The sequence below is a fragment of the Nothoprocta perdicaria genome, unplaced genomic scaffold (genome assembly GCF_003342845.1).
Source record: "Nothoprocta perdicaria isolate Ctin4 unplaced genomic scaffold, notPer1 scaffold_2, whole genome shotgun sequence".
In the NCBI taxonomy this organism is placed as follows: domain Eukaryota; kingdom Metazoa; phylum Chordata; class Aves; order Tinamiformes; family Tinamidae; genus Nothoprocta; species Nothoprocta perdicaria.
In genome coordinates this window covers 5340183-5352925 of record NW_020455204.1, presented here as the reverse complement: position 1 = coordinate 5352925, position 12743 = coordinate 5340183, and the positions used below count along the sequence as shown (strand labels likewise).

Genomic DNA, 12743 nt, shown 5'->3' with positions numbered 1-12743 from the left:
CACCACTAAAGTTAACCATCAACCCAGACCATGCCTGCTTTTCAATGCAGATTTAGATCTCTGTGCATCCCCTGAGCCCAGGGCTAGGAAGTGGCTAAAGTAACAAGAGCTCTGGGGCTTTGCTTGTTTTGTCAAATCAGCACAGAGCACTTAGAAGTTTAGGTAGGTATCTGCTAGAAAGACAATTATACCAAGCTATGCTTTGTATTAGAAACCAGTGAAAATCTGGCTTTGTCTAGTGTGCTTCTAATTAGAGATGTAGAGATCATCTTTATGTAATTACATGGGTTTCCGTAGACATACAATGGCCTTCAAGTTTGAATACAGATTTTTTTAATGTCCTTAAAAAGAATCTGTAATTATGGCAGGCCCTACCATATTTGAATGCATTATTCATCCATAAGTTTCAGTCAGATAGAGCAAATATGCAAACTGGAGGARAAGAACAAGAAAATTACATAAATCCTTATAATTATATTAAAAATCTCTCTCTGCAGATGTTTAAATGTTGGAGTTTTGCCTCCTGCATTATTAGGCAAAGATCCAATTTCCATAAAATTTCAAAGGACTGTGTCACAATCTGCCACTCTGGAGAAACAGCATCTTGAATGCAAATTGAAGATGCATCTTTGGTTTCCGTTGCTTATTTCCCTTTGGGAATTCATGCAAAGGCAGCTGTAGATAACATGTAATAATTTCTACCAGGAAATAACCAACACAAGGCAAAGCTCTTGCTCTGACTCAGCTTTTGCTCTGTGGGGCTTTCCATGAAACACACTGCAACAGCTCAGGCTGAGGAGCCCAGAAATGGTGAAGACTGTTGGTTTTTGAGTCACCACTAAAATCGTTAAGAAATCCAGCATGGAGCATCCTTTCCCCACAGGGCCCACCTCTTTCCTTTTCCATACCCCAAACTACTTAAAAATGCCCCCAGCCAAACTCTCCTGTGGCAGAAGCTGCAGCAGGGACTGATGTTGTGGCTGGTGGCACATTTCTTCCAAGCGTCTCCAAAGGTTGGGCCAAGCTGGTTTAGTTTTGGAGTCTCCAGTGATTCTTAGGCTGCTCTTCCCAGTTCCTGGGAAGCTCCCATGCAAAAACAGCAAGTCAGGAGAGGAGAGACCTCCTCTTGCCATGGGTGATCTTCTGTGGTTCAGCACTGGTGGAAGCAGTGTCCTGGGGTTATTGCACTCCCAGGAACTGGGGATTTCTCCTAAAGGTTGCCAGGGCTGTGAAGAGTTAGCAGCTGACGGTGGGAAATGGGATGCTTGTAWTTCATAGCTCCCATCCTGTGTGCTCTGCTCCTGCCTGACCCACAGCTGCCATCTCCTCGCCGCCAGCCCAGGGGGGTTGCAGGGAGCTCCAGTAATGTCCAGTCTGTCCCTCCAGGCAAGTACTTCTGGAGACTGACTCGCAATAAGCACTTGGTCTCCCTCCAGCCGGCCCAGATCCACCGGTTTTGGCGGGGTTTGCCTCTGAATTTGGACAGCGTGGATGCCGTCTATGAGAGAACCAGCGACCACAAGATTGTGTTCTTCAAAGGTGAGAGAAAACACGGGGAGGGGGTATCCCATTCCACTAGCGATGGGTCTTCCTGATTTATAGTTCCGTGCTAAGGTTGGACTTAGTGTCATTCCCAGGTGGTCCGTGAGCTCTATGGTGCCAGGCTGCACAAAATGGGAAGGGAAGGGCRGGCAAAAAACAGCAGCGAGATTCCACAAAAAATGAGGCAAACTTCATTTAAGAAAATCTTCAGAAAAAGCTTATTGAGATCTTTGCTTTTCAAGAACAAAATGCAAGAAGCCACCCTGCCTCTCCTCTTTCAGGATTTGTTTTCTTCCCTGCTTGCCTTTTTCTTTCTTTTTAATATTTGTGGCTGAGGAGAAAGGAAGCCACAAAGCAGACAAAAATGAAAACTTGGAGAGTAATGCCTTACTCGTTGTATTTCTGTTGTAACTTTCTACTTAAAATAAATGCTATAATCCTCTTATTTAAATTTCCTTCTGAAAAGCTGGGAAAGAAAGATTAGTTCCTAAAGAAGTGTCCTGCCAGCATCTTTCACATGCTGCGGTGTCCCCTGAAGTTGTTTGGGTCTCCCTTTCCCAGGGGCACAGCTGCCTATGGACAGGTGGACGGATGGACAGATGGATTTCATGCAGCTTTGGTCCAACAGTGCTTGTGTGTGACACAGGTGCCACAATTACAGCTGTGCCACAGCTGGGGACGTGCTCCTGCAATAGTCACCTGCCTCAAACACAGCCATCTATAGCCCCACGCAGCCTTTTAGTTAGTGCTGCCTAACTTGTAAAATTACATTAGAGATTTTCTTTCCAGCCATCAGATACCATCTCGTTCTCTCTTTCCGCTGCTATTTCATTGATCCCTGGATGGAAACCAGAGCACAGCAATTCCCCTGCTGCTGCCACGTGGGCAGCCTCTTGTAGCTGAAGTGCCTCTTCACATTGTCAAGGAAATTGAGAGAGGAAAAACCTGATCCTTAAAGTAGGTTGGGTGATACACGACAGGGCACCGCRGAGCTGCTCCCTTGTCTCAGCTTCCACAAGAGGGGTCTTAGAAATACTGACCCTGCAGTAAGAGATTTAAGTTGGAATGGAGAGATTGGGGTTTATTTTCCTGTCCAGCCACAGAYTGTGGGCTCTGGGCTGTGTGACTCTGGGCAAGTCATTCAGTGCTTCGTTTTTAGCTGAAAAGTACGCATTTATTGGCAGTGCTGTCCTGCCCAGGTGCAGTGCAGCATCCAGGAGCCATCACACCAMCACAGCCATCAGCAATGTGGGGCTGTGCTCTGGGGAGAGGCTGACCCAAAAAAGCAGCTATTGGAGAGATTCCCCACCCGGCTGCTGCCTCGCACTCCTTGTGCTTCAGTGCCCAGAGCTCAGCCTCGAGCGCTGCCACAGCCGCCCAGAGCAAGACCTGGGCTTGGCTGGGCTCAGCTGTGAAACGAATGTGATTTTTGCCACGTGCCTCTTTCCTTTCCCCAGGAGACAGATACTGGGTGTTCAAAGACAACAACGTGGAGGAAGGATATCCCCGRCCCATCTCGGACTTCGGGCTGCCCCCGGGAGGAATCGACGCTGCTTTTTCCTGGCCCCACAATGACAAGACTTATTTCTTTAAGGACAATCTCTACTGGCGCTACGATGACCACGAGCGGCGGATGGATCCTGGATATCCTTCAGAGATAGCTTTGTGGAAGGGAATTCCCAGCCCTTTGGATGATGCCATGAGATGGTCAGATGGTGAGTCCTTATGCTGATTTTTGAGAGTTTTTAAGAAATGAAAAAACAGCACCGTTTGCATTTAGAACATAGACCCTTCTGGTCCTTCCTGTGTGTATATGAACCGCTAAATCCCAGGTGTGCAGACACTTTTATTTGTCTTATAGAGAGTTGAAAAAGAGAGCTAGACTGAGTCAAAGCTCCTTGTGCTGCTCTATGCTCACCAAAAGACACTTAAGTTCAGGTAGACAACAAAAATATCTCGGGGTCCTAATAAGTGGGTTTTATTTAAAGAATAGARTTCATCTTTCTTTTTCTTTCATTTTTCTTATCCTAATGTATGCTGCTTTGATCTTCGCTGTATTTGTTGTAATTGGATTTTCTGCTAGATAAACGAAAATGTGGACAAAAATATTTTAAAGGAAAYACTTTGCCCAGAATTAGGACTACTGGGACTTATTTTCCAGGGATTAGATTTCCTAGTGGTTTCTGCTCCCTGAAAAAATGGAAATTTTGTTATGGGAGATGTTTAAAGCCAGAGGGATCCYAGGGAGGAGATTATCACAATCTTCTAGAGGATCCTACCACCACCACTGCACTAACAGAGGCAAAAAGTGGTGGTACTGCACACACCTCTGCTCCTTGTGTTTTGGCTGGAGGTGCCCAAGCTCCTTCACTGCTGCAGGCTCTTCCATGTGTTTTGCACCGGACGGCTGCCCACCTCCACTGACCTCCCCTTGGGCTTCTGTTTCTTTTCCCAGGCGCAAGCTACTTCTTCAGGGGCAAGGAATACTGGAAGGTGCTGGACAGCGGGATGGAGGCCGAGGCCGGCTACCCGCAGTCCATCGCTAGGGACTGGCTGGTGTGCAGCGACATGCAGGCGGACTCCCCGGAGGCCGCGGGGAGCAGCAGGACCGGGGCGCGCGCCAAGCCCGGCCACCACGACGAGAGCCGCTCCGAGAACGCCTACGAGGTCTGTTCCTGCACCTCGGCCTCCGACTCCCTCCAGCCTTGCCCTGTGCTCAGACTCTCAGCCGGCCTYATGCTGACGAGCGTGTGGACAGCAGCGCTGGTGTGCGTGGCCCTATGACGGCTCCTCACGCCGGCGGGACATCGTCACGGTGCTTTCGGGGACGGCAGGTGGATAAAGTCCCACGATGCTGCGCTGTTGCAAGCAGACAGAAACATTCCTAGGAACATACCAGAAAAGGTTGTGAATTCTCCATGAGAAGTGAACAGTGGATTTTTTTTTTTCTTTTTAATTTTAGTTTAAAGGTCTAATAACAGATTTTGAGTTCTGCACCTTTTTATTCCCCCATCCAGGTAAAGATGAGAGCAGCCTATAATGTTGAATTTAGAAATGTTCCATGCAGATGTGTTGCTTTGAATGTGTTAAAACTGCAAACAGGGGAGGGGAAAGCTACTGAGAACGAATGAGAACAGAACAGCTCCCATAAGACGGGGACAAAAGGCAGCAGGGCTAGGGCGGAGGTGCAGTAGCTGCGCTGACATTTGATGACACGGTGTACACATCCTATTGGATGTACAAGGTAGAGAGAAACTTTGGCTCCACTAAGATTAACTGCAAGGTGATCATTTTACTATCAAATCTGCTGTGGTAACTGATGTTGAGATAACGTGTATCAGTTCCTATGGGTCAGAAACACCTTTGCCTTTCAGAAGGCAGTGCAGCTTATCTTTGTATCCAAGTCATTTGAATTTAAGAGTTTATCAAATAAACCTTGGCTGCCTACACACAGATCTCACAGTCATCTGCCCCGTCAAGTCTGCCACCTTCTGCAGGTGCTGACAACGCAGGCTCAGGAGCTGCTGTCCCTCTCTGCAAGCAGCAAACTGGGTACAGCCATGCAAACAAGACGCAGATGGAGCCACCCMGCTGGTCTCACCCCTGCACATGAACTTCTCAGCTCTTGGAGTTTCCATTGCAGGTTGTTCTGTGTTTTAGGTGGAGATGAATCTCATCCATTCTTGACTCTGATGTGCCTGGTTATCCTGTGGAAGATGGGACAGAGTGGGTGAGGGATGCTGCACAGTTAGCCTGAAACTCTTCTTGAAACATAGCCAAAAGGTAGAGTGACAGAAGATCACTACAGGAACACTCCTGGCCATTTTCTATTCCATTTCCTGAGATATAATTTGGGTGTCTAATTGTCTTTGGGAGGAGTGGGATCCTGTGGAAAGATCCATGATAGAGCTCTTCCACAGGCCAAACTACTGTCTTGGGGTGTCAAACGGGAGCAATGGGCAGCAGCTCTGGCACACACTGTTCCTCTCTGCCTGAGTTCCTTAAGCTCCCACCATGGCTCTTCACTGCCTCTCTGTGCCAGACCCTGGGGGAGACCAGGCAGTGGTGGGACACTGGTTGTTACACTGTTTTGAGCCCTAAGGATGCTCCGCTCTGCTAGAACGGAGCGAGATCCTGCCTGTCCAGCTGCAGGGAAGACCTGTGGTTACCTGCTRGAGAGCAAGGCCAAGGGCTGCCCCACAGACAGTGCTATCCAGGCACTGCTGCCCAAACTCAGCGAGTTAAAGCTGGCTGGGGATGATTCCTAATGCTGCCATCCCACCCCTGCCTCCAGGGCTGAGACCCAGGGAGCTGGGGGATGTGATGGGTGATGTGGTTGCCCATGCACACAGATGTCCACTGCTCAAAGGCTGTTGCAATCACCTCACTGCTGGTGGCTGGAGAAGGTTGGGCTTGGACACGAGCAGGTTGCCGAGCCGGGCAAGCACCTCCCTGCTCTCTGAGCTCCCTGTGGCCGCTCGGAGCATGTGGGGAAACTCCCAGTCCCTTCCATCCCCTCTGGCTGGTGGGCAGGAAGGACTTGGGGATGACTCTTAGGGTAAAGCCAAGGCACAAATCACCACACAAAGCTGGCATATGTARGCTTAGTGCTCAGAGGACCTACTTGAGCTTTGGTGGGTTTTCTCCTAAAGCGTGGCCCTGTTTGTTTCTTTGCTGGGCTGGGGGAGAGGGGCTGCAGTGGGGAGGGGGCTGCACTGCTGCCACGCTGCCTGGGAAGCACGAGCAGCCGCCACCGCTGCTCCGGCACCCSAATGTGCAGGGTGGGCATTTGCCTGCATCTTGCGCTGGGGACACGGAGGCTGAGCCCCCCGAGCCGTGCGGCACAGCCCCTGTGTGACAGGTCTGCGCTGGGACCCTGTCCTGGAGCTGGCCGAGGCTGCAGCACCCGCGCGCGGGCCGCGCTGGCGTTCCCGGCGCTGCCGCGCGAGGACAGCAGAGACGGCGGCTCTGCCGCGGCCTCCGGAGCCTGTCCCCGCTGGCAGCAGGGCTGCAGCATCTGCGAGCGGCTCGCAGCACAACCCGTGAGCGTGGCCTCTGCACGCCCAAACATCACGGATGCTCCGCGGCCGCGCTCCCTGGCACCGACCCGGACAAGAATTCCCCTGGCCCTACCCAGCATTGCTCTATGAGCTTTTCTCCACAATGCTATTTTTAGTATTAATTGAAAAAGCCAAACCAAACCAGCCCCACCTCAAAAAAAGCCTCGAGCATTATATTCATATTGCATGAAGTGCCTTTACTCTGCAGATTGAGTCTGGCTGTTTTCCAAGCGTTTCCGTTCTCCCAGAACTTTGTGAGGTTATTTCAAACACTTATCCTTTGGAATATGACGATGAGATTTTAAAGCGGGGGGGGGGGGGGAGCTTTGGCCAACTGAATCCATACCTATTTAAAGGTGAAAAAGCTCAGCTTATGGCAGCCGTGCCTGTGGCCAGTTCCCATACTTTGGCTGGGGTTTTCCTGGCTTTCCCAACTCACCCATCCCCAGGCTCAGACAGCCAGTGAGGCCCTTCCTGTTTTATTGCTAGAAAGAAACACAGAAGGAAAAACAAGAAGAGACCGCTCAGCCCATAATTCAAAGGGCTTTTCTAAAATGCAGACTTGTGATTTATTAGCAATGAGATTCTTCACCTTTTCCCAAGGTGAAGAATTCTTTTAATAAGAAAAGTCCGATGCACAGCTGGGCTGGAGGAGCCAGGGGCAGGGAATAGCCCCGTGGCTCAGGTGCAGCTCATCTGCAAGGTACAAGTTTGGGCTCCTAGGTGGAGCGACCCTTTCTTTACAGAGCATGGTTGGAAGCAAGCAAGTCCCTGAGTGTTCCTAGTGCCTTGGGATTCCCCCCCATCCTAGGGATGTCTCACCCAAGGAAAGGTGAATGATTCCCCGCTCTCCACGATCCAGCAGCTTCTGGTAAGCTCTGTGCTGGGGGTTACTTGCTTTTCCTTGATGTTTCTGAGCCAGAAGCAAGGAGCACCTGGCAGAGGATGCGTCTTTTAGAGGGATCTGGGCTAAGAAGATGAGCGAGTGTTAAAGCTGGATGGTAGGATGGGGGATTCCTACAGGGATGTGCTCAGGCTGTAAACTGGGAAGCACAAAGCTGTGCCTACCTCTTCTGCGGCAGAAGCGATTAATAGCCTTGTGGTACTAATAAAATTACTGCGAGAGCTGCAGGAGCAATTTCCTGCTCTCCTTCTCATCCTAGAACAGTTGGCTGGATTTCTTTATCCTGCCAGCACTAGGTTGCCAGCTCTGTAGTTTTATCCGAGCAGTTTGGGCTTTGTGCTCAGTGAGCACAGTGAGAAGGACCTGTCATTTTCAACGGCTTTGAGGCTGACTGCACCCTCAAAACAGGCAAAAAGTGAGACCTCGTTTCAGAGGTTTGGGGATTCTCCCTGGGCCAGCAGCCTGCCTGTTCAGAGCCGCTTTCAGCAAGCACGGCTTGGCAGGGGGAGTAGTTGACATGAATCTTTAACCAGGAGACCCAGTTTATTGCAGCAGAGACAAAACTTTTCAATTTTTTTGCAAAGAGTTCCTTGAAAATACATGGGTTGTGCTGCTTGGAGTGTAGTGCCTCGTCTTTGGGATTCGTATGAGGAACTACACGTGCTGGAGAGAGGCCTTTCTACTCACATCCAACGAACCAAACTGAAGTGCTCTGCAGCTGGAAACCTTGTGAGCAAAAAAGACTCATGTTTGGTATAAGACCTTGAGTGTGCTCTTGTCCTCCCTAAAATCTCCTCTCGTTCTGAGGGACAACTGGTGACTGCAGAAACCTCTCTGGTTACATGGCAGCTTGGTGATATCTCCTTCTCTTGAAGGAGGAAGCCAGTCTGAAGAAACCAGTGCTTATTCTGGATCTGTGATGAGTTATGTGTGGAGAGGAAAAAATAACTACAGTGCTGAGTGGTCTTCATGTGGAGATTTGCTGGTTATTATCTGTCTTCAAGCACCAAACCCACTTGCCATCCTGCAGATCCTCTGCTCCTGGTACCCCTCTCTCCTTGTCCAAGCTGACTTAGCTGGCAGCTATCGGCAGCGCCAGAGCACCCGGGTGTCAGCAAGGAGAGCGCTGTGGGATGTGTTTGCTTGCTGTGGAGTTGCCAGGTAAGGGAGCAACCCTGACCGATGAGTGCCTGCTGTGATGAAACCAAGGCTGCACCTTGAAACCCTGCCTTGGAACAGAGCTCCTGGGGAGGGGTTTCCACGCAAGCAGCGGTAACTCTTTGTCCCAGTTAATTGCTTTGCTGTGCTAGAACTCATCTGAAACGTCATCACTGTGTTCAAGTCAGGCTCTGGCTACTGGATGCACGGAAGTGAAAGGCTTGGTGTTTTACAGAGGTTACATACTTTAACCTTTCCTCTTTCTGTGTTGTGTTCACCTGCCCTTTCTCCTTGTTTGCTGCCGTGAAGCTCTAATCCTCATTGCAGATGCACAGGTCAGACTGGACTCAATTTTTTTTTGGAGAGAAATCCCAGAGCTCTCTAAGCTCTGGTGGTTGAGTGATTTGTACCTCTGCTGCTGCTCCTCTGCTCACAGTACCAGTAACTACTACCTATTGTAGAATCACAGAATCATTATGATTGGAAAAGACTTTCAAGACCATCAAGTTCAACCGTAAACTCTTCAACAACTTACCTGTTAAACCRTGTCCCAAAGTGCTTCATCTACATGTTTCTTGAACACTGCCAGGGACGGTGACTCCAGCCCCTTCACCAACTTCATCGTCCTTCTTTGGACAGGCTTCAGCACCTCAATGCCTTTCTTGTAGTGAGGGGCCCAAAACCGAGCATGATATTTGAGGTTTGGCTTCATCAGGGCTGAGTACAGGGGAATGATCACTTCCCTGGTCCTGCTGGCTATACTATTTCCTTAAGCAAATCAACTCTGCTTCCCAGCTTGGTGTCATCTGCAAATTTGCTGAGGGTGCACTCAACCCCCTCATCTAGATCATTGATAAAGATATTGAAGAGGACCTACCCCAACACTGATCCCTGGGGAACACTGCTCATGTCTGGTCGCCAGCTGGATTTAACTCCATTCATCACCACTCTGTGGGCCTGCCATCCAGTCAGGTTTTTCACCCAGCAAAGAGTATGTCCGTCTAGGCCAGCTTCTCCAGAAGACAGTGGGAGACTGTGTCAAAAGCCTTACTGAAGTCTAAGTAGGGCATGTTCACAGCCTTTCGCTCATCCACTAGGCAGGTCTCCTGGTTGTAGAAAGAGATCAGGTTGCTGAGGCAGGACCTGCCTTTGATAAACCCACATGGGCTGGGCCTGATTGCCTGGTTGTCGCACATGCTGTGAGATTGCTCTCAAAATGATCTGCTCCATAACTTTCCTATGGAGGCTGGGCTGACAGGCCTGTAGTTCCCTCTCATCTAGGATCCCTTTTTGACCAGGAGTGCTGATAGATGATGGAGAGCAGCATTTTTTGGCTTATTTTACAAAAAAAAAAAAAAAAAGGCAAATTACAGAATGCTTGGGCTTCACATTTGTCTGCCAGGTAACAGCACTGAAGTGTAACCTATGCCTTTGTTAGACTCTTTAAACTGTCAAAGGAATGAAAGAGACAACAGAAACTGTATGGCTGCTGGAGATATGCAGTGCAGAATATAATTTGGTTCTGATTTCCATCTACATGTTTTGCGTGTTCAGACCTCACCCCATGCTGGAAGAATAAATAGCAATGGCTCTGTCCTGGCATGTTCTTTCCAAAAAAGAATTGCTGCTGCTGTTAGATTGGGCACTCAGCTCTGTCATCCATGAGGTGATAGGACAGCACATAAGGTGATAGGACAGGTTTATTTCCAAAGCATGGCCTACAGTAGGCACAGCTGGCATATGCTGGGTCTTACTGGACTGAGTTGCTGTTCCTGCCAGGTACCATAGTGCAGAGTACCAGGCTGGTAGAACAAGCAGATGTGGTAGAGTCTCAAATCACAGTATGTAAATTCATGTCTTTAAAGTTACAGATTAGAGTGGGGGATTGGGGTGTTAGAGTGGGGGACTGGGGCAATGGATTGAGGGATGAGAGGGATTAGAGGGAGCTGCAGTAGGAAAACCATTAACTTGAGGGTACTAGGTTTTGTTCGTGTAAGGACTGCTCTCCCGGAAGGACAGCGGGAGCCCCAACCTGCATAGGGGCTCTCTCTTAAAGCATGGTCATGGCATAGGTAGTGAATCCAGTGTCTGGGGCCCAGGGTGACTGGGAAGGAGAAACTCGATGTAGACCCTGTCCTAGCTCATAAGAAACACCAATGTCTCATATAGGCTGCTGAGCCTTGACTTGCATGAGGYGGCTGGCAGCAGCTTGCCAGGAACAAGCTTCCTTCATCCCCGTTGGCTCTGGAGGGCTTTCGTGGGGATGTACGCGCAGGATAAACAAGTGAGATCAGCAAGCCCCTAAGCAAAAGCTGTGCTCGGGCGAGCAGCGTTTTGCAAGGCCCATGCTAATCCCGGTCTGCAGCGCACGTGCCAAACACTTCTCCATGTTTATAGGAGTGAAGTCACTTCCCTGCTGGCCCCAGCTGCCGTCGCGGTGCCGGGATGCGCATCTCRGAGCGCTCCTCCCGGCGCGCTTGCCAGGGGAGCAGCTCGCTGCTGCCCTGGGAAGTCTGCCCCTAAATAGCTTCGCTCTGGCAGCGCCAGGCTGTGCAGCCTGGATGTTATTCTTACCCCCCAGGTCACGCAAGGTAGCAGTGACATCATGGAAGAACTTTGCGCCGTGCACGCAGTGCAGTTTGTCTCGACTGCCCAGTGGTGAATACATAGGGGAGCAGTCCCGGTGCTTCTCCCGCGCTGTCACTCGCTGACAGGAGTCAATTCTCACTAGCAAAGCGTTATGTGCTTTTCCATATGTTGCCAAAGGTGCTGTGGTTATTTTGCTGGGAGTCACACCAGGCATTGTGGCCTCCTGTGGTCCTGTAAGCGCAGGGCTCTGTCAGTGCCTTGTTCTACTGGTTCCTTTGGTGTGGGCAGAACAAAGTGATCCCAGCTGTGTTGGCTGGGGGCATTACAGGTCCCAGGCAAAGCCATTCAAAGATAACTTCTTTATTTCCGTGAGCATCTGGAGAGTGACACTGGTAAGAGGCTGACTTTGTGAGTGCTTTCCAAGAAATGTTGATCCTTTAGTGGTTTTTAGGTCCCAACAGGAGGTTGCCAAGAGAAAAGGGGCTTGACAAATATCTGAAGGGGCCATTTTATAGCTTTCTGGGTCCCTCTCTGCCACATTCCCAAAGTATAAGAGGTGCTCCTGGGAGTGCACCAGCTCTTCAATCTCATCCCAAGACTTGTGAKCATGTTAGGATTTAATATTTGAATTCATGTCTGTTCCCTACTTGCTTTTCAATGTCACCAAGGGCAAGCAAACAAATACTGGAAAACAAATTCCACCAAAAGGCCGAGCTGGGTGGCTGTCTGCAACGTGCCCGTGTTTACACACGCGCTATCTCCGGGCTGTTTGGACTCCACAGGTGTGTGCGTCCAGCTGCCGGGGTGTAACCGCTCTGCAGAGCGAAAGTGCAAGTATCGCTCCTTGTCGGCACCGGGACCACGGCCTCGCTTGAACCCACCTCCRAGGAGAGCGCGCCGAGGACGCGCTGCCCTGCAGATGCTTGGGAATGGTTGGACGTGGATCTGTGTGCACCCATCCTGCCAGCAGGCTCTCCAAGGCGGTGCCAGGGTTGCTGATCCTGGCTCTACAGGAGTAGCTCTGCTGTAGCAGGACCCAGTTCATGGAGCTCCTTGGGCTGTTTGAACCCCCTTTTTTGCACAGAGTACCCGAGCTCCCGCGTCCTGCCCCTTACAGACCAGAGACCTCATTCCAGACAACTGAGCTCCTCCTGTTTGGGCTTCTACATTGAGCCTTCTTCTATTTGCAGTTGGATTCTGTCTGCTTCATTTCTTTTGCTGCTTGCAAGGATGAGTGCCAAGGAGAACTCTCTTTCTCTGTAATGCCCAGACAAAAACCTAAACTCAGTGGCAAGGAAAAAATGCTGAATTAGGGTGTGGTGAGCAGCTGGAAAAGTATTAAACCTGACTCCAGCCTTGCCCTTCAGATCCACTGCGAGCTCTGTAATTAGACTTGTAGTCTAAATTGGAGAGCAGCAGCCCGTTCTGAGTTCCTGGCTGTGTCCTGCAGCGCGAGCTCAGGAGACAAGAGTGTCCCTTGTCCTCCTGCC

The 12743-nt window shown here is 50.1% G+C and overlaps 1 protein-coding gene across 1 annotated transcript in view; it reads left to right on the top strand.

Moving 5' to 3' along the window:
* The window catches only part of MMP17 (matrix metallopeptidase 17), a 61247-nt gene extending 56322 nt beyond the window's left edge, over window positions 1–4925 (top strand). Inside the window, exons 9-11 of the mRNA XM_026037471.1 lie at window positions 1387–1539; window positions 3000–3257; window positions 3998–4925. Coding sequence (XP_025893256.1) covers window positions 1387–1539; window positions 3000–3257; window positions 3998–4326 — 740 coding nt within the window. The 3' untranslated portion in view covers window positions 4327–4925. The remainder of the gene's footprint in view (window positions 1–1386; window positions 1540–2999; window positions 3258–3997) is intronic.
* The last annotated feature ends 7818 nt before the right edge of the window (window positions 4926–12743 follow it).